The sequence below is a fragment of the Toxotes jaculatrix genome, chromosome 3 (genome assembly GCF_017976425.1).
Source record: "Toxotes jaculatrix isolate fToxJac2 chromosome 3, fToxJac2.pri, whole genome shotgun sequence".
Classification (NCBI taxonomy): domain Eukaryota; kingdom Metazoa; phylum Chordata; class Actinopteri; family Toxotidae; genus Toxotes; species Toxotes jaculatrix.
In genome coordinates this window covers 26,166,710-26,188,468 of record NC_054396.1, presented here as the reverse complement: position 1 = coordinate 26,188,468, position 21,759 = coordinate 26,166,710, and the positions used below count along the sequence as shown (strand labels likewise).

General features: G+C 42.8%; 1 protein-coding gene across 2 annotated transcripts in view; it reads left to right on the top strand.

The window, feature by feature from the left end:
* Positions 1–21,759, top strand: part of LOC121178841 (plasma membrane calcium-transporting ATPase 1-like) — a 79,543-nt gene that overhangs the window by 53,633 nt on the left and 4,151 nt on the right. For both annotated transcript variants that reach the window (XM_041033238.1, XM_041033237.1), the window contains exons 10-20: positions 51–293; positions 1,003–1,244; positions 1,366–1,603; positions 4,731–4,910; positions 5,621–5,708; positions 5,903–6,009; positions 9,108–9,299; positions 11,604–11,817; positions 12,001–12,212; positions 12,952–13,059; positions 13,999–14,181. In XM_041033238.1, coding sequence (XP_040889172.1) covers positions 51–293; positions 1,003–1,244; positions 1,366–1,603; positions 4,731–4,910; positions 5,621–5,708; positions 5,903–6,009; positions 9,108–9,299; positions 11,604–11,817; positions 12,001–12,212; positions 12,952–13,059; positions 13,999–14,181 — 2,007 coding nt within the window. The remainder of the gene's footprint in view (positions 1–50; positions 294–1,002; positions 1,245–1,365; positions 1,604–4,730; positions 4,911–5,620; positions 5,709–5,902; positions 6,010–9,107; positions 9,300–11,603; positions 11,818–12,000; positions 12,213–12,951; positions 13,060–13,998; positions 14,182–21,759) is intronic.

Here is a 21,759-nt window from a genome sequence, read left to right as displayed (position 1 = left end):
CAAAACTATGTCTAAAAGCAAAGCCTCTCATCTCGTCCTCCGTCTTTTAGAAAATGATGAAGGACAATAACCTGGTCCGTCACCTGGACGCCTGCGAGACCATGGGCAACGCCACGGCCATCTGTTCGGACAAGACGGGCACGCTGACTATGAACCGGATGACGGTGGTGCAGGCGTACATCGGCGACACGCACTACAAAACTGTCCCTGAACCGGACGCCATCAAACCAGAGACTCTGGAAATGATGGTCAACAGCATCGCCATCAACTCAGCGTACACCACCAAGATCCTGGTGAGACCTTCACTGCCTCGCCTACATCTAACCACAACACGGACCATAACACAAACCTAAACCTAATCCTACCCTGAACCCTGAAATGTCAGACTACCTGCCAGGGGAATCAGAGGGTTTGGATCTATTACTTAACTTTTTAAACTGTGTCACTTATTGATTTTTTCATTGTAGAGTAACTGTTTAATTTTCTTGCAGAATGCAGCGTAAAAATTAGCTTATTATTGCATGTTAAAAAAAAAAACAAGCTCCCCTTTACATAACATAAACACATTATCACCACAACACACCTGCAACCAAAATGTCTCTTATCTAACAGAGGGTTGATCAGGAGCACAGGCAGTTGATCGACAGTTGCTTATCTTTTTGTGAAGGTTATTGAGATAAACAACTGTCTCACCTGCAGGGAGAAACTGTCGTACTGTAGGAAAACACCTGTCTAAAGACATTTTTGAGAATGTGTTGTAAAACCAAGAAACAGACCAGACTCTGAGCTCAGCGAGTTTAGATATGTTAGGTAATTAGAATCAGATCCAAAATGCTTCTGAGCTTCAGCCTTAGTACATATTCAGATTGTATGAGTGAACCAACACATTAAACTAAACATGCAGAGGGTCTCTTGATGTCCTCCCCTTGTTGTTTGTAATGACATAAAACTGATGAAACTATGAACCCTGATATCACATCCAAACCTTTTGCTCCTTCTCAGCCTCCAGAGAAAGAAGGCGGCCTGCCCCGCCACGTGGGCAACAAGACTGAGTGTGCTCTGCTGGGCCTGGTGCTGGACCTGAAGAGGGACTATCAGCCAATCAGAGATGAGGTCCCTGAAGAGAAACTCTACAAGGTTTATACCTTCAACTCTTCCCGCAAGTCCATGAGCACGGTCCTGAAGAATCCTGACGGAGGCTTCCGCATGTACAGCAAAGGAGCGTCAGAGATCGTCCTGAGGAAGTAAGACATGAGATCAAATGACAGACAGATGGATGAAGTAATGGACGGCATTCGTTACTCGCTTCTTAATGTCATCTTTATAATCCTCCTCCTCCGTCTCTCTCTTTTCCCCCTCTCACAGATGCTCTCGTATCTTGGACCCCCAGAGCCAGCCTCGCGTCTTCAAGCCGAAGGACCGTGACGAGATGGTGCGTAAGGTGATCGAGCCAATGGCGTGCGACGGGCTGAGAACCATCTGCGTGGCCTACAGGGACTTTCCCGCCGAGGCCGGAGAGCCAGACTGGGACAACGAGAACGACATCCTGAACGAGCTCACCTGCATCGCCGTGGTCGGCATTGAGGACCCCGTCAGGCCTGAGGTACAAACCCCCGTTAACCCCACTTACACAGACACACACAAACACAAACACACTGTGGGCAGCAGAGCAGAGGCTGTGACGGACAAAATGAAACAGACCAAAGCGTGGTTACGTTTTAAATGAGTGCATGATAAAGCTCATTAAGTACAACAGAACCTACAAATAAAGGAGACAGAACGAGCTCCTGCTTGTTTCTGCCAGATAATAGAAACCAGCAGAAATGTCACATCTTAGACTGCTGGACAGTTTCCATGTCCATCCACTGCCAATATGTTTTACAGCCACACACTGAACTGTTACCAACAAGGAAAAATTAATTACATGTGGAAGTGTTTAGTCTAATTTGTCCCATATCTTCATCTCTGCTAGATTGTTGTAGACTTAGAGGCGGAAGGTTTTAGCACATTGAAACAAACAAAGTTTGCACAGCGTGTGGTCCGATCACATCGAAGTCAAAGGCTGTTTCTCATTTGATTTACTTCATGTTTCCTCGCTTACTCAAAATAATCAGGCCCAGTTTCCCAAAAGCGTCTGAAGGCTAAGACGCTGCAGCTATTTCGATTACTCTGACCCTGCATCACCACTGCACTGCAGTTTTATACCGAGACAAATGCACCTCAGGTTTAATATTACTCCCAATGCTTAGATTTAATTTGTTTCCAATTCGCCATCTAGTTAAAGAGCAATTTCAAGCAGAAACTTTTTTAAAGATTTTTTTTGGGGGGGGTCAAGTGGACAGAATTACTGGATTTTCCCCAGCGCAATAAACACTAGAAAATGAGACCAGGAGCGATAGAAAGTTAAACATTGCGACTCAGAAAAGTGGATCTGTGTTAACTGTCATGCATAATATTATATTTGGTGAGACGAGGAGGGTCTTTGGCTTTTCGACAAGAAACACATTTTAGTGATCTATCAGTGTCATTTCTTTGCCTGGAAAATTTCTAAGAAGACGCTACAGAGCTGTCGACACCTGCAGACTGACAGCTGATCCAGCTGTGCCGCCGCGTCATCAAAAAACTGACGTTGCTTCAGATGACGGTTCAGAGAAAGGAGACTAAGGCTAAACGCGGGACTAAAGCATAAGAAAAACATGCATGTGAGAGAAATACGGAAACGATTCATACAAATCATAAAAAAAAATCAACATGTTGTGGATCTTCACACTGGGAGGGTGAAAATCCTGGCGTCACAGCCTCCTCCAGGCTGCAGCCCCCTGCCTCCTCGATCGCTCTCCTATGTACCTCCTATGTCTTTTTGTCTCGACTCCATGAATCACATGAATAAGGTTAATGGTCCACACATCATACAGTTTCTCCTCAAAGACATTCATGATGTTGTTTGCATGAAAAGAGACAGAAGCAGTTTTGTGACTTTGATAAGCCTGCAGCTCCGTGCAGCTGTTACCTCTGTTATGTGCAGCATTACATTGACTTCTGTCCGGTGTGAGTAGATCTACAGTATTTGATAGTCAGTGTTTGCCGTCTGCAGCTGTTTTCACTGATAAAAAAAAAAAAATGAGTCTGAAATGTCCTGCATGCACTGCAGGAATGCAGCAGAGCGTCACTGAATTTCATTTTATCCCTGAGAGATCATGAGTGAACAAAGGGAAAATGGAGATGAAATCTTCCACATGACAACCGTAACTGAACTAATGTGACAGGGTTTCTATGATAAAACTATAATATTTGTGTTAAAGGAAAAAATGTTCAGTTCACATTCAGTTGTGTGTGACAGTGTCGAAGTAAATAAACAATATTTTCCTAACATGGAGACTGAAGTGAGTCCTGCTCAGGTGTGTCAGATTTGGACACTCCGAAGTGTTAAATGAAGCCTGTAATGAAGCTCAGAAAGCATCAGTGCTGCTGCCTGCTGCTTTAATGTCAGAGCACAAAGATCACAGACAGGATGGAAATAACTGGAGAGCAGCAGGGGACAGTCAGCAGCTCTTCGTTTATCTCTACACGACCCGTGATGGACACTAGACTCAGAATATTTTAGCTGTTTGGCACAGAATGATTCTTTTTCTTTGTTTTCTGAACTACAAAACATGTATGTCACTGTGACCTGACGGTGTAGTCTGCTCTGTAAACGTGTAAAGAACTGATTCCACCATCAAAGAGCTGAACCCTTGTATAACCACTTACAGTTTGTGGTCAGTTCTTTGACTTAAAGGGCAGAGCAGAGCAGCAGCTGGATGCTCATCATTTCAACTGTTCAAATTCTGGTGACAGTAAAAATTCTTCAGTTTGTAAAGCTAGAAACTCTAAAATGAAAACCATACAAAAGGGTTTTCAATATGCGGTTGATGGCCACATGCACAATATTATGCTAAACTGAGGCTAAAGCTAACATGTCCAAGGCTAAAACGCACAGTTACAGTTAGAAAGCTATGATTGGACAAACACTGTTCGGTGCTCAAAGAATTATGCAACACTCCACGAAGCAGCCGGTGTGTGTTCGCCTCAAGTGTCTGAACTTAAATTTGTTTCCAGATTCTTCAAACGTTTCACATCCTGGAAAATGTTGACTCATAATAACAATCAGGCCTCTTCATGCCTCCACTCAAGTCAGGGCTCCGCTGTGCTTCAATCAAACATGTGATGTGTCCATGTATTTGTAAGCAAACACACAGGACCCCTGTTGGTCAGCAGAAAGCTCCTGATGAGCAGCGGAAGTAGCCGACAGCTTTCTGATTGTTAGCTGACCATCACATCACCACAGACTCCTCACAGACTTCTGTCTGTACCTCTGTTTATTTATCTATAATCTCTGACACACTGAGATCAACAGCAGTGGGTTCTCAGGTAGAACCTGCTCCTGCTGTTGCAGGATGAGCTGGACCTCTTGTTTAGGTGAACGTCCTCTGAGTCTCTGTTTTTATTTAGGATGAATTCAGAAAAATAAACTCAACCAAAAAAAAAAAAAACCCTCAACATCAGTGGCAAGTTTTTTTTGCCACTGATGCTTCCTGTTGGCTCAAAATATTCTTTTAGGTGATTGATAGATTAGGAACAGAAGTTGGACAGTTCCTCCGTCCTTCTGGTCTTGTTAATATCGGTGCTCATTTCAGCTCTTTCAGTTTTCATGTTTTTGAAACTGCTTATTTTTTCTGTCACCCTTCCAGGTACCCGAGGCTATTTCGAAGTGCCAGCGTGCAGGCATCACCGTACGCATGGTTACTGGAGATAACATCAACACTGCCCGTGCCATTGCAACCAAGTGTGGCATCCTGCTGCCCGGAGAAGACTTCCTGTGTCTGGAGGGCAAAGAGTTCAACCAGCAGATCAGAAACGACAAGGGAGAGGTGAGAGGAGTTAATTTTACCAACAACATCGTAATATAAAAATAAACTAAAGCTGCAGTAGTGTGTGAGTAACACTGTCAACTTAAAAACAGGTTGCACCATGCAAGTTAGTTGTAGTATAGAATCAGGATAGAGATCAGTGCCTTCCAGAACAGGTGGAAGTCACAGCTTATTAATTGTTGTCATGGAAATAGTGAGAAAACGGCAGGGACCAATGAGAGAAGAGCTAGAGCAAAATTTTCTGACAAACTACAAACTAGTGTGTAGTTTCTTTATCTGCTGTTTTACCTCAATGCAGCGCAGAGGAGGGTCACTGTCTGTGACAGTGTTTTGATTCCAGTCGATTTAACTTTAACAAGCCAGTGAGTTCAGTGTCAAACCAACTACAACATAGTAGGAAATCTTGATAACGCTTGATAACAGGAAATCCTCCCACAGTAATGTTTTTTAAATAAACACATAACATAAATAAATAAACAATCCTAATATGGCTCCCTTAATCTTTTTCTGTTTGTTTTTTAGGAATTATGACTGAGAGTATACTGACCAGGGCATTTTACAGTATTTCCATTATACGGGATAGTAATACTTCAAAACCTATAAAAGGCAGTGCTTAACATTTCATTGGCAGGGATTATATTTTGAATAATTGATTGATTATATTATATTTTAAAATTGATGAAACTATTTTTCATGTTTTACTTTTCCAGGTGGAACAAGAGCGTCTGGACAAAGTTTGGCCCAAACTGCGCGTTCTGGCTCGTTCGTCTCCGACAGACAAACACACACTGGTCAAAGGTGGGATTCGGTATTACGATGCAGAATGTGTAGATTTCATGTTGGTTGAAAACTAAAATAAACAGACACTGCATGTTTGTGTTTTTTATGCTTTAACATAAACAGAGACTTCGTTTGCTGTCCGTGTCTTTGTTGAAATATTCATACACTCATTGAGATGGAGATTTGTTTCTCTGTTCCACTCTGTTGATCAGGCATCATTGACAGCACGGTGGGTGAAACCCGACAGGTGGTGGCGGTGACAGGAGACGGCACCAACGATGGCCCCGCCCTCAAAAAAGCTGATGTTGGCTTTGCCATGGTAACCACGTTTTCATTTTTTTCTCCATTTTTTTTTCTCCGTCCTCTTTGTTCCTCGGCTTTTCACTTCTTCGTTCATCTGCTGCTTCTCTTTGCTCTGCATCATTACCAAAAGGGGGAAAAAAAGCCTTTGAGTTAATTACATTTCTAATGCAGCCATGAAATAGGTATTTTTTTCTAAACGTCATCCACAGTAACGCTTGAGCTTAATGCCGTGCATTCATTAAGATAGCTGTGAAATGGAATAATAAATCAATAAATGTTGAGCTTGGATGACTCGGTTCATCCGCATAGTGGGGTCCCACTCTGCTGCCATGTTTGCTGCCTTTATTCTCCAAAGACCAACACACACAAATGGGATAGTGATTCTGTCTTTTGTATATTTTTGGCTTATGCCTGTATTACATGCTATAAATAATGTAGCAGTCTTACAATACAGTTAGCAGACTCACTAAATTTGATTGAGTTGTGTCGTCCATCATCGTTATTGTCCTGTCTGCTTTCCTTTTTGGAAAAGTTATGTGTTTGGTGTTGATATTGCACTTTAATTGATCTTAACATTATTTGTGGTTAAGGAGCTAAAGCTTACAGGCACGCTGGTGTGATCTTTTATGACCACCTGCCGACACAGAGTCTGATATTTACATTTGTATATTTGTATTAAGAACAAATTTGCACACTGGTCTGAAATTAGTCATATCAGTGCACTTTACAGACTTAGCAGGCAAATAAGTGAAAAGAAAATATACCCCATAATGTTTTATAGTGTTTTTTTTTTAGTGTCCTGTAGTTAAATTTCAGTGAGTTGATATTTGACGTGTGACTTTGTGACTCTTCACAAGGATAAAACAAACTCAGCCCCGGGAAGCAGAGAACAGACTACCCACAACCTTAGGTGAAAAAAGACACAGAACAGTGCTCATGTGTGAGCTGCCCAGCATCGTCTGAAAACAATAATACAGCAATAATACGGCATGACTTGCTCAGGCATGTGGGGCCTGTAAATAAGGGGTTTCTGGGTTAAATGCAGCAGCAGAAAGTGATTTACCTGAGAAACAAAGAGAGTGAGTGAAACCTGAAGCATTGTTTGTGAATACAAATGAATCCTATAATCATCAGCTGCTGATGATTATTTGTTCATTAGGTCAGAAGAGATTCACGGTGAGGTGTCTCTCCCAGCTGACATCGGAGCACAAAGAGCTATTCTGACATATGATCAGCTGACATAATATCAGATATTTATCAGTTAGGTCTGTGGATGAGCTCAGTGCCATCAGCTGAGCGCTGTGTGTTGTTGTGACCTTTATTTACTGAGGAAAAGTCATCTGAACACCAGTGTCTCCTGCAGGCTGCTGAGCAGCTGCTGTGTTGTCAAACAGCTCCCTGACAGTAGTTACTGTTCCTGAACCCATCACGGAGACACACTGGGGACTTAAACCTGTGACCCTCCCGTCCTAATGTGTCCCATTTGGAATATTTTCAGTTTGCACCAAGTGTCCCCGTTCAATTTTCACCTGTTCAGCTGGAATACAGAGAGCGATCCACCTCCGTCTGTTTGGGAGAGTCTGACTCTGCAGAGAGACACAGCGACTCAGATCACAGCTTCTTCATGGTTACTCTTAACATGAGACCAATCCTCCTGTTTTATGTTTACAGCTGAGTCAGTCGACTGGGTTTTAAATATTCTCAGTTAAATCTGTCTGCACTTCAGCTGCATTTTCCTCTAAACCAGCGGTGTCAAACTCAAATGGCCTGAGGGCCACTGACCAGGTTGTTTATTTTCCTTCTCCTCCCCCTTGTACCTGTCATAGTGTTTTGGAGATACAGTAGAATAATGGTGCTCTCTCCTGAAGATGAGACAGGAAGCAGTCTTATACCAAATTTTTAGAAAGAGACATTTTGGTGTCAGGTGTCACAGCTGATGGTTCCCAAACGTTTTGGCTTGTGAACTCTGTGACAATTGAAGTGAAGCAATGTCTTTCCGTGGCCCTTCACCACAGTTTGTATTTGCCCATGTGTTGTGTTCAGTTCCCCTCTCAGACTGAAGAAAAGCATATACACATGTATTTATGTTTTCTTCTTTCCTACCTCACTGATCATCTCACAATCCCGCAGATTTATCTTGCGACCCCTTTAGGGGATCCCAGCCGTCACCTTGACAACCACAGCTTGCTAAATATTATATGTGAAGTGAAAAGACATTTTTTTATGTTCCGCCTTTGCAGCCTTGCTGGAAATTGAATCATGACTCTAATATCAAACAGTGTAGAAAACTCAAAAAGGGAAAGAAAACCACAGGCTGTATGAGACTGTGTGTGTGTGTCAGATTTCTTGTGGGCTTGATCTGGTCCCCAAGATGGTGCTGTAGTTTGAGACCCCCGCTGTCGACCCATGAAGAGAGAGACCTGTAAGAGCGGACAGAGCACTTGGTGGTCATGTAAGGACAAATAACTGCTGAGCAACTTCGAACTCCTCAGGAAAAATTAACCGAGACTCTCAGAGAACAACTGCAAGAGAACTGACAGTACTGTTAAATTGAAAATAGAAAAATGATGATGATGATGATGATGATGATGTGGCCTGAGGTGTCATTTATCTCGAATCTGCAGCACAGATGAGGTTGATGAGGCAGTGACAGGACTGAACTCAGGAACAGCCTGCTGGTCTTCATGTCTGATTTATTACATGTCATAAGTAGAAAAGGGTAAAATGGGTTTTTGATTGGTGGAGCAGATCATCCTCCAATCAAATGCCTGATATTATGTATTTATTTATTTTGTAGACTCAGTGTTTGAACCTTTTACCAGCAGATTCAGCTTTGAGCTCTTTGTGATCCAGTGATGCTTGTTAGTTACCAAAGATGCTGCAGCTCATGCTTTGATTTCTCCATTTAGATTCATCTTGAAATAAAATGTACCATGTCATTAGTTACAGGAAAAGTCTATTGTCATTCTATATTTTGTGTATTGTCAGCACATCCCATTAAAAAGCCCTGCACACATGATTTGTTGACAGTAAAACGGCTTCTGCCTGGTTGCTCTGAGCTTCCATCTAAAATCATAAACTGGGATTTGATCGTGTCCCTCTGCTTCCTGTCAGGGAATCGCTGGCACAGATGTGGCGAAGGAGGCGTCTGACATCATCCTGACCGATGACAACTTCACCAGCATCGTCAAGGCCGTCATGTGGGGGAGAAACGTATACGACAGCATCTCCAAGTTCCTGCAGTTCCAGTTGACTGTGAACGTCGTGGCTGTGATCGTGGCGTTCACCGGCGCCTGCATCACACAGGTAGGCTGTAGGTTACACACCTGATCTGAAGTTCATCACAGTCACTTAGGCATACCAGGACGCCTGGACATCGACAGCGTTACCCCCTCCTGAGGTTTTAATCCAGAGGTTGAGGTGTGCTTTAATGAACAGTGAGCTCAGTCTGACTTCATACATTTGTAAGACATATAAAATTTTCCTCCACAGACGTAGACGAACTTTAATATTGTCAGGTATGTTTCATCAGCTGATACAACCTGATTCAAGATGCATCTCTTTGACTGTGAACTTGAACCAGATAAAAAGACCAGAGACAGAGTTGTATGCCTGCTTTCTGCTCAGCTGTTAGTAAATCGGTATTTCCACCTTTTACCTTTTCTACCTGTTGATTTTCGTTTGCTTGTTGAACCTGAACTGAAACTTGTGTTTTGATAGTTTAATTAAGTTTTGAGGCTCACTGTTCTGTGTGATGCATCTGCTCTCACGCTCTGTAAACATCTGTAATTCTCTGTTTGGTAAAATATCCACAGAGACGGGGAAAAGCGAATCACTTGTGACTTTGATGTGACCGTCTCGGAGCTGTGAGGAGGCGAGGCGACCGTGTCTCTTTTTTCTTTTTTTTTTGTTTCATAATGTGTCTCTAATCATGAAAGTGAACTCCTGACACAATAAAAAAAAAGTTACTTGCGGCTGTGTATTAATTGAAAGGCTCACAGCTGGCAGGACAGATAACTAACTCGTCTACAGAGCGGAGAACAGAAAGTAGGCTATGATACAGCCTGAAACCATGGCAACACGTCACCATCATAATCCTGAAATATAACAGGGACTCAGCAGGTCTGTGGTCTCTGTGCTGCGTTTATGCTCACTGATCATCCAGCGCTTGGTTTCTGATGGGGCACTGAAATGTTGGCACAGATCATTAAGGGCTGGTAAACTGATTTATATCTTTATTGTTTATACAGAGGATGGACCCAAGGGTGAAGGTTGGATTTCAGGGGAGGGGGTCCAATGAATGAAGTGTGTGTGTGTGTGTGTGTGTGTGTATGTAAATGTCTTCTCTGCATTTATATGCCTTTAAATCTGGAGAATAGGATATATAGGGTAGATCTGGATACGTGGGATGGTCCTCGTCCCGCGGTGTGGATCAAAACACGGATCAGGATGGATAACACAATTTAACAATGCAGAAAAAACTGTACAGAGGTGATCCACTAATGCCTTCACAGTCAGACAGAGAAACAGCTAATATGGAACAGCAATAAAAGCTTAATATCAGTATTAACAGGACTGAACAACATGTAAATATGGTAAAGGCCAGGGTGTCTAATTTAAGTGAGCAACAAGTACAGCAAGAAAGGTTACAGCAGTTTGTTTTCCAGTATGTCAGCTGTGTAAAACCGAATGTGTTGTCACAACACAGCGTCACATGCCGAGTATCAGAAGAATAAATCAGTCCACATTTTTCTCCTCACTGTGCCACTAGATTGTTAATTAGCCCCAAGCACTCCTGTGATTGGTAGCCTGTGTGCCTGCACATGCCCGGCCTCTGCAAAGAGTCAGGCCCGATGTGAGCTTCAGAATCAGTCTAGGAAGTGATGCACTATGGATGAGCTTGGTTATTGTTTGGTCTGTAAACCTCTGCATATTTAAAGCGCTAACTCAATCAGTTCTACACATTAAGTTTGTTTACAGGTCTTGGGTAGTACTACTGCATTTGTGAAAAAAGAAGTGGCACAAAACCTTTTGTGGGTCCATTGGGAGCTTTGTGAAATTTGATAAATTTCTTCAAGCGGTGTCACTTGAGTCGGCGCCGGCTGGGTGTGAAGACGGCAAGTTTGAAAATGAAAAAAATCTCTCAGTTGTCAAGTTAGAAAGAAGTGAACTTATCAGACCTCTGCTGCCTGCTCCTCATCTCTGCTTGAGGCTAGTGGCTACATTAGCTGCTACCGTTATAACACAACTGAAACACTGACTGAAGGGTCGGTGGTCAAGTTGCATTGTGGGTAATGTAGGTGCCATGTTTTGACAAGGAAAATGCGTCCCCAAAAAAATCTGTTTCTGCTGCATCGAATGCATTGAGAACTTTTAAAGTCATGTTTAGTTTCCTTTATAGAGACCTGATACTTAACTACTACTTTATAAAAACGTATTTTTTGGACAATATTGAAATAAGATATAATAGCAATTAACAGTATGTGAATCTGAATACTTCAAATGGTAGTGAAAACCCTGTTTATTCATGTCCAAACAATTTCTCATTCAGCTTTTCTTTCCTTCCTGTAAATTAAACTCCTGACCTCTGACCTCCTCCTCTTCGTGCAGGATTCTCCTCTGAAGGCCGTCCAGATGCTCTGGGTGAACCTCATCATGGACACACTGGCATCTCTTGCTCTGGCCACCGAGCCGCCCACCGAGTCCCTGCTGCTACGTAAACCTTACGGCCGCGACAAGCCACTCATCTCCAGGACCATGATGAAGAATATCCTGGGCCACGCTGTGTACCAGCTCGTCATCATCTTCACCCTGCTCTTCGCTGGTGAGTTAAGCAACTAACAACCTCTAGTACAACTTCAACCCGAATCTCCCTGTTCTGTTACCTATGTGGAAAAATCTGAGATCTTTTTAACGGAATTATTGTTCAGTTTGGAAAAATCATTACATGAAATACATGGATGTTAAGATGTTTTATTGTTTTATTCTGTCCTGCGTTGTTTCTCAGGTGAGACGTTTTTTGACATCGACAGCGGCCGCAACTCTCCTCTGCACTCGCCACCGTCTGAGCACTACACCATTGTGTTCAACGTGTTCGTCATGATGCAGCTCTTCAATGAAATCAATGCCAGGAAGATCCACGGAGAGAGGAACGTGTTCGAGGGCATCTATAGGAACCCCATCTTCTGCAGCGTTGTCCTGGGGACCTTTGCCCTGCAGGTAACTCACCATCATCATCATCATCTAATTTGAATTTAGTGATTCCCAAACTTTTTCTTTCTTACCCTTCTTAAATAGATACATAGATTGAAATTAAAATGTTGAAATTATCAAATGAAATATTTAATATGATGTGAGAGAGGAATGAGCTCACCTTTATTCTGAAGCAGCTCACAAATATATTGTTTCACTGTTTTACAAAAAGGCTTAGTAACAGCTAGAACAGCTGGTCACTTAGTTTTCAGCAAATGTTACTAAAACCGGAGGAAATGGTGCATGCGTTGGGGACGATTTTCAGCTCCGTATTAATACACATTTGTTGCTCTAGTGAATATTTGGGGCAGCAGGACAGTGTATGTGGGATTGGGTCAAAATAAACTATAGCGTGTGTGTTCATGGCAATGAAGGAACATGTCATCCATTACAACAGTCTGGCTCACTGTTGTGTTTTTAATAGTTTTTGAACTCAGACTATGGATACACACACACAATATTTGTTAGCCGACCAGTTCATTATTGGCTGTGGTCTGCACACGGGGATTTATGGACAGTAAGAAAACTACAGAAGTTAAGTTGAAAACCTTTTTTTTTCTCTGTGGAACAGAGGAGCATGATATTTCAGGCTTCAGACTCACAGAAAAGGCTAAGAAAAGTACTGAACATCAACAGACGTCTACTAAAAGACTGTACCATCAGAGTTCACGCAGCTAACATGTCCTGGAAATCTTTTCCTCCTCAGATCATCATCGTTCAGTTCGGAGGGAAGCCCTTCTCCTGCACGGCTCTGACCATCGACCAGTGGCTGTGGTGTGTGTTCATCGGTGTGGGAGAGCTGCTGTGGGGACAGGTGAGACCAGAACCAGGACTACAGGTAGCTTGTAGTCCCATCAGACAGCATCAGAACCTCATACGAAATATCAGCCCGAGTTCTGAGAATGAAACAACACGTACTGAGGAGAAGATGAAGAGGTGGATACATGAGGTTTGTGGCAGCAAACTGTTGCCTGTCACACTCGCACTGCTGCAGCGTTGCCATCACGACCATCGCCATGGTAATGAGCTCAGCACATGAAAGCAGCCGCGACTCCTGTTTACGAGCATCGAGGGAAAACAAACCCAGCGTGTCAGTCCCTCTGTGGATAGACACACGCACACACAAACCCACCGTTACAAGCATGATCCTGCTAACATGTTCACACACACATACACAGGCTTAGAAAGCATACATTACACTGAGGAAAAAAGTTCAGTCGTAACAAGCCTGGTGGGTTCAGTTGGAGGGCAGAGACTGAGAACAGAGAGACAGAAAGATGCTGACAGAAACAGACTGATCTGAGGCCTGTGAGTTATTTCAGAGGTAAAGCACATGTTGTTTTTTACAGAGAGAGAGAGGAGGGGAAGGGAAGGTGTCAGAATTATTAAAAGCTGAGATGCAGCTGTCTCTCTCTCCTGCATTTTTAATTAAACAATGAACAAACAATTTTAAAACAGTAGAACAATATAGGATATGAAATATTACAGAGACGCAGCTCTTGAGCCATGATACTAACTTTACTTTTCATGACAGCAGATAAAGGCAGGTGCACTCACCACTGCAGTGCTGCGCACATACATTTAAAGTGACCAATGACAGGGCATTTGATTCTAATTTGACCGTATGAATTTGTTTTATCTGTATTAGAAATGTCAGCAGTCATTTACATGTTTTTTAGACCCCCCCCCCCCCTTCCCCCATAAACCCCCGGAGTGACCCTTTAACTAAACTATTTCATTCTGTTAAATTCAGCTGATCTCGGCCATCCCAACCCACCACCTGAAGTTCCTGAAGGAGGCGGGTCATGGCATCACAAAGGAGGAGATACCCGACGAGGAGCTGACGGAGGGCGCGGACGAGATCGACCATGCTGAGATGGAGCTGAGGAGAGGCCAGATCCTCTGGTTCAGAGGTCTGAACCGCATCCAGACACAGGTACGGGCGCTTCGCATCATCATCAACTTTACTTTTTGTTTTTCTGATACTACTTTGGTGGTGTTTATGAAGAAGATAACATGACTCAAATATCTGTTCTGTTAGAGCTACAAAAAAGCGTCACTTTCTTTGGTAGCACAGGAATACGGGAAGAAAACGGATGACATTTGAGACTTATTTTTGATTGTACTCAGGTTTGATTGTCCTGTTTTGTTCTGTTCTGTTCTGTTCTCTGTGCAAAACAAACTTTAAATCGTCCTCCTCGCCAAACTCTGGCTGAATCAAAGTGAGGTAAAGAAAGAGAGACAAACTGTCCCAGCAGAGACGTTGTGTTTCATCAAGACAATGAGAAGACACTTCATTCACTACAAACATCTCTGACAGTTTACATGAGCTGCCGCTCATTTCAGTCAAATCAAATTCAGAGTTAGCAGTAACGAGCTAGTGAAGCTAATTAGCTCTGCCATTTTGGCCTAATTTGGTTTGTGATTTTATGAAACCAGAGTTTGTTTGCATTTTGTGGTGAGCAAGAGTCACGCACAGATGCAGTGGGTAATTGCGCAATAGTTTTCCTGACCTCAAGAGACACAATTCACAAATAATCTGTACACAGACGCTGATAAAGAGGACGGCTGATAAAATGTGTCTTGGAATCTGTGTGTCTGAAACTAGAGGCGGAGTCTTAAATGTTTTTTTTTTATTACAGGTTACTACCTTAGTGTGGATTAATTTTGCTGAACTGTGCTAATTTTAACCCTTTAATATTTTCCACAGAAAGCTACTAAACTCAAAAAAAACTAAGTGTGACATTTAAACGGTTTTGGTTTATGGTCTCCTTGTACCTTAACTGCTCACGCTGACATTGACTGGAGCCGAGAAACAGCAGATGAGCTTCATGTCGTTTCCTCTGTGACACTAACCACCCTCCGCATTCAGCATTTTAAGCCATGTTTTCGTTGGAAAGAAATTAAAACACAGTGGAGTGTGTGGAGGGGAAACTGGAGATTTAAAACACACACACACACACACACACACACTGTTGCTGTTGTCCAGGTAATTTCACACTCTGCTGCAGAGCCCCAGTACAGAGCCACTTTATTAAAATACAGAAATTAAAAACAGCAACCAGCCTGGGACAAAAAAACCTACCGGATATTTTCATTAATCACTCGATCAGTAAGCGTGTTTCTGTTCAGCTGTTTCTATGCACATTTCCAGTGAGTGCATTAGAAAAAAAAAACCTGATTGTAAACAGACAATTCTAAAATAATCTGAAATATTGCAAGAGAAAAGTTGGAATGGTTGGTTTATTGATAAAAGCAAAATGCAAAAAGACTTAACAAATAAATCTTGACACATATGAACCCTGTGACGTAAACTTCCACCAATGGGACAAAAACATCAAATCTATGTTGAACAATGAGGAGACTATGACATTCATCAAGTTAATACATGAAACAAGCATAAATGTCATATTTCCATCATGTTTCTGAATTTTTTTTCCATCGTTTGAGGTTAGACTGGTACCAGCCGTTTATCTGGAAACAAACTAATGTTATATATTAGAATAAAGTTATATATTAAAATAAACTTGTATAGAAACCTGACAAGTGTTGGAGGTAAACAGGAACACCTTCACAGCACTGTCTTCTCTAGTGACTCATCTCACAGTCTAGGACTTTGTTGTGTGTGTGTGTGTGCGTTACCCTCCTCCTACAGGATAGATCAACACTCTCTAAGCATTAGCATGTCCACAGGCAGTCCCATTCAGTCCCTATGGACTTCATTAGCCACAATGCTAACACCCACCTACAGTAACAGCAGCCAACGCTCTGCTCCCACGCACTCACACAAACACGCACACTCTCAGAGTCAGAGAGGTCAGGTGTCTTCCTCTCAGCAGTGCACTAACTTGTACTTATTGTGGCCGGAGGGTAAACACATCTGAATTAATAACAACTAATATCTCCTTCTTTTTTTTGTCCTGCAGTTTTTCAGTTTTACCTCTGCAAAGCTCCAAGCTTCTTCACGCACTCGAAAAGTCTCAGACTCCAACTAACGGAGAGGATATCAGGCGTTTCACGTGTTTTCATATTGTTTCACTTGGTTCCTTCCAGTATCTTTCCGTACACCTTCTTGTGCAGCAATCATATTTAGCTTTCACCTAACAAAGCAAACTTCTCTTTCATATTGGTTTACAGCAGCTAGAATCAATTTTCTTATAATTTCAATGTGTCACATGACAGTGTGACATTGTGAAAGGAGTCTCTCATAATGATACGGAGAATTATCACCTGCAACTCCCCTCGGCTTTACAGACCTTTATAGTGAGTTTCAGGTCAGTGTTTAGCTATTCAGCTCACAACTAAACTGTTATGATTCACACTCACTGCTCTCATGCCGTTGTTTGAAAAGCCCACTGTAAAGTACCTGTGCCAAACAGCAGACAGACTCAGTTAGAGACAACCTGGTGAACATAGTGGAGAATTTAGCAGCTGAAGAGTCAGATATTTCCCTCAGGAGCTGGTAGAGACCAAAAACAGAGCTAAAAGAGAGTGAGTACTGGACTTAAAATCATCAGGTGGCCGGAAACACGACTCCAAGTTAATGATAATGTTGCTCTGTAACTGCAAGATGTGTAAATATGCAGTTGTTTCACCATATCAGCTTAAAAGGTGTGATAATTCAGTGTTGTGTTCAACCTTTGTTTCCGCCGCCCCTTAGTGAAGAAAATAATTACAGGACTACTAAATAGATTGACAGGTGTCCAAGTTCAGGCCAGGTGGGATAACCCTCTTGTGTGTAACGTGTGTGCTGATATTCTGGCCTTCATGAAGCTGTAGAGCATCATGAAAGAAGGAAGAGAAACAAAGCTGTTGTCCTCCCCAGTCTCTCCACCATCAGACACACAGTAGAGAAAAGAGGAAGCTTGCTATTTTCTCTTCATGTCTGTGTATCTGTAATATCAGTCTGTCGTCCTCCTGGGATGGGAGGATGAGGGGATGGAGGGGGAGGCGTCGAAAGGCTGCAAGCTAATTAGGTTCTTATCTCTCATGCTCCTCTTCCTGTCCTCCTCCTCTCTAATCCTGGTGGGCAGCGTTGTGCCGCTCAACGCCTCGACAGTCAAACACAGTGGGGGAATAATTGGTACAAGCAGCACTCACTGCTGAAACTTTATCAGTCATTCCAAGTGACACATTTTCTCCTCTTTCTCCTGTCTCTGCTCCTTCTCTATCCAAGCGCTTTCAGCCCGATTCAAAAGCTCTTTATTCATTGTTCTGTTTCTTCTTTCATCCCTTCGTTCTATCACAGCTTCTAATGGATTTTCACGTTTTGTCTTCCACTAAACTAAATGACGGCTCTCTCTCTCTCTCTCTCTCTCTCTCTCTCTCTCTCTCTCTCTCTCTCTCTCTCTCTCTCTCTCTCTCTCTCTCTGTATGAATTTTCTCTCAAGCTTTCCTCCTCTTCTTTCTGAATTAAGTGAGATGTGATTTAAATCTGGAAGTTTAGCCTCAGTCTGCACCTGGTGTTAACCCATGTTTGGATCTCTGACTCTGGATCAGGAAAAACACATTTCAACACAGGTGACATTGACTGAATAACCCAGAACACATCTGGACGTTGTCTGGCTCACATTTTGATCAGATCTATAAATGGAAACTCTACAGTTTGAACACAATCCAGAATAAAAATCCACCAAAGAAGTGGTAAGATCACCGAGCTCCACCTCTCCCTGCTCATCTCCAGCTGCCCATCAACAAAAAGCCGCAGATGAGTCCTCTCTCTGCAAAGAACAAGACTGGGTCAAAGCCTAATACATGACTGGACCATGTATGGTCAATGCATAACTGAAAAGTATTGTGGAAACACTAGATGATGCAACATGCTCATTAATTATATTGATGACGTCATTGCATCGTATTTGCGCTCTTCCTTGCGTGTGCGTGTTCTGCCTGTTTGCTTCTCTCCTGCACTCTGTGCTCACATACACAGTATTTTAATGCAGCCGTATTCCCAGTACAGCTGTTCTCATTTACAGGTTTCTCTGTTCCTGTTGTCAGACAATGGAACAAGTTTGAAATAGTGACTGAAACGCTGCCCACTAAGACAACACACGTTAACCAGCAGCCACTTCAAGCCGTTTCCACGCTGCTGCTCTGCTCTGTTAAAATCCTGATTTTAGAACTTTGACAGCATCTGACAAGGAGAGCCAGGGGAGTCTCCTTGAGTCCCTTGAGTCTCCTCAAGGGACTGGTACAGTATGCAAGACCAGGACCACACAACTGACGAGAGAGGACAATCTTGCACTGGTATTGGAACGCCTTTCCACTGAATCTGGATGCCTTTTTACTGTAAAAGTAACACTAGCATTGTTAGCAAGGCCACTGAAAAGTGTCTTCAGTCCTCATCTTACAAGTTGTAGGGGAACCTCGAGAGTATCGAGCATCACTTCACCGTGACCTGAGACGCGCGGCGCCTAACTAACGAGGACAGATCACAGGTTAATACCTCACAGAGATCTGGTCTGTCTGAGAATCTGACCGTTCAAACACAACTCTCAATCTTGCAAGGAGACATTTAAGTCAGAACTGTAACGTCCGATACCAGGCCTTAGGGAAGACAATGTTGGGGTTAGCTAAGACTTCTTTGTGACCAGTGAAGAAACAACTGACTTGTTAAATGTTTGCTTGATCATTTGTATTTGGAGAAACAAAACTAAGGGCAAAAGTACCAACACGCATTGTTTGTCTGTGGAAGCCCAAACACCCAGGAGCATCTTGATGTCTCTGTACCATCACAGGTGGATGCACATCAACTTCTCGGCCAATTCTCTTTCCTCCTCTTCCTCCTCTTTCCAGTAACACTTCAGTTCTCCAGAAAATCAGCAGTTCTATCACATTCACTCTCCTCTTTCTTTCCAGTGTTTGTTGCACATTAGACATGAAGTATAATAGCTGACTTTCAAAAGCCTAAACACAAACTTCATCTTCCAGCCTCTTTAACGCTTTGTCTAACCTCACTATGAGTCTTTCCTTCCTTCCTTCTAGTTTCTTCTCTTCTGTCCTGTCTCCTTGCTCTCTCTGTCTCTGCTGTCTAACAGTGTGTTGTGGCTGTCCTTCCTTCAGATGGATGTGGTCTATACCTTCCAGACGGGCCAGGCGGCGGTGCCAGGTGCCCTGCGCCGCCAGCCGTCCGTCGTCAGCCAGCACAATGATGCCACTGCCGCCAAAACTCTCTCTAGCCCCACCCACGTAGGGCTTAGCTCCTCCGCCTCTCTCACCAACTCGGCTGGGGCTCCACCCCCCGCTGCTGCTGCTTCCTCCTCCACTGAAGGCAGTGAGTCGGTGACCGGAGGCCAGCTAACACCACGCTTCACTCGGCTGGACTCTGTCTTTTTTTTCTCACTTTGAACTGCATGAAACACTGAACGCTGCATGACTCACCAACTAAATCCACAACGCTGTGACAGTGTCACCACCAGGTGTCTGCACGTCCTAATCTGACATATCTTAATGATTATCTTAGCTATTATTATAAATAACTGACCAATAAAACAAGGTGGAAATGATGTGAAGTGTAGTTAGCACGTGAAAGACACTGTAGCTGAATGGAAAAACAAAAGGAAGTCAAATACGCCCAGAATCCAGATCCGCATTTAATCACTCTAAAGTAATGTTTAAGACTTTACTCTTTACATTTTCTGTACTTTAATTTGCAGGTCAGAAGACTTAGTGTGTTTCTGGGTGGATACTCTGACCAAGCTGAGCTGTGATCAGCTCATTGCACATTGCGAAGGAAAAGCGATAAGTAAGCAGTAATAAGACTGACAGGACGATAGGAGAGAAGCTAAACCGGACGTTGAGCGTGATGACTGGAAGGAGAAGGAAAGTGCCAGTTCACAATACAGGACACCTACCAGCATCATTAACGCGCTGTATCTAAAAACCTATTTTCTTAGGAAAATACTGAACCATTTTTATAAATGAAATTACATATTTGTGAGGTAATTTGAAAGATTTACATCTTCAGTAGAAATGAATTTGCTTGGGCAGCTAGCCATAGGCAGAGAGGGGAGACAAAGTATTAGGGGTTTTGGTCTTTTCATAGGATTTGTTGACAATAAGAAAAATATAGAATATTTTCAGCTTTCCCATCTAAAAACTCTCAAGATGAACTTGCAGACGACCTGATCTGTGTTTCCATCTCCAACTCTGTTTCCATGTGCTTCCTACTTCCTGCTTTTTCTTCAACTTAATCTCTGTGTTTTTATGATACCTGTCATCATTTCCCTCTCAGCCTGCTGCTTCTTTCTCCTCCTGCATGCTGTGGAGATGTAAAGTCTTTACATGCATCTATTAACCCTGATGTGACTTGCTGCCTGGAAAGTCGATGACACGTGGCCAATGAGAAGAGAAAGGAAGCTGTGAATCTTTCTGATTCGTGATAGAAAGAAAAAAAAATCCCTGTCCTATTTTCTTTGTTGTTTTTTTTTTTAATTCTTCTCGGAGGCGACAGCCTGGGCACCAAGATAATTTTATGGGTTAATCCTGAGCAGGGTTAAATCTGTCAGGCTCAGCAAGTCTCTCATGGTTTAACAGCCAAGAGCTTTTTAACTTGTGAGCTTTGTGTGCGTGTGTGTGTGTCTGTGTGTGTGTGATGGTTGCATGCATGCTCTAAGCTGCAGTGCTCAGCCTGCAGCTCTCCTGTGGTTCAGTAATAGAGAGCTTTGAACTGCAGGGTTATTAATTATAATGAAGAGTGTCTTCTGGTGCGTATAAATCAGTGTGATCAGCTGCAGCCGCTCTGGAATCATCACAGAGGCAGCGACTTTAGGCAGAGACGAGAGCAGCTAGAGGACAAAATGATTCTGGCTCCGAATGTGATTATAAATACTTAACAGTGTGCATGTGTTTGTTGTTTTTCCCAAGTGTGTGTGTGTATGTTGTTCACTGGGCAGGGTATCATTTGAATTTTTTTCAGTACTGCTGATGAAAGCCATTGTGGCTGAATTACCAGTTGGCAAAGCGGGCTCCAGGTCCCAAAGGGCCCCAGAAGTCAGAGTTTTCCTGCATGTCAATTGGTTTTTGGTATTTATCCAGTTTTATTTATACATCAACATTTGACTAATTGCAAATTTGTTCGTGATGTTTCACCACGGACGTACAGTATTGACAAAGACGGGTCCTGCTTCATCAGATAATCTTGTGGCTCTGTTGTACATCAGGAAAATCAGGAGCTATCTGATCAGAATCAGTCAGACAATGAATGTGACTTGTCAGCTTTCGATAATAATTTTGATCTAAAACAAAAATGTATTGGGGTTCGTTGCCCAGTGGGAGGGAGGTGACAGAAGAGTCTGTCCTCACTGACTGAGCTTCGATTTTAGATCAAAATCGTGTTCGGGTTCAGGTTGAGTTAAGACAAATGTGAGGTAATACATTCTCACAAGTGCAGTATGTGTTTGTGTGTCAAAAGCATTCTGGGTAATGTAGGAAATCACTAATGGGTAGTCAAGGAGGGTTGAGGGAAAGTGTTTAACTTGTAATTAATACACCAACACTGAGACTTACCACTAAA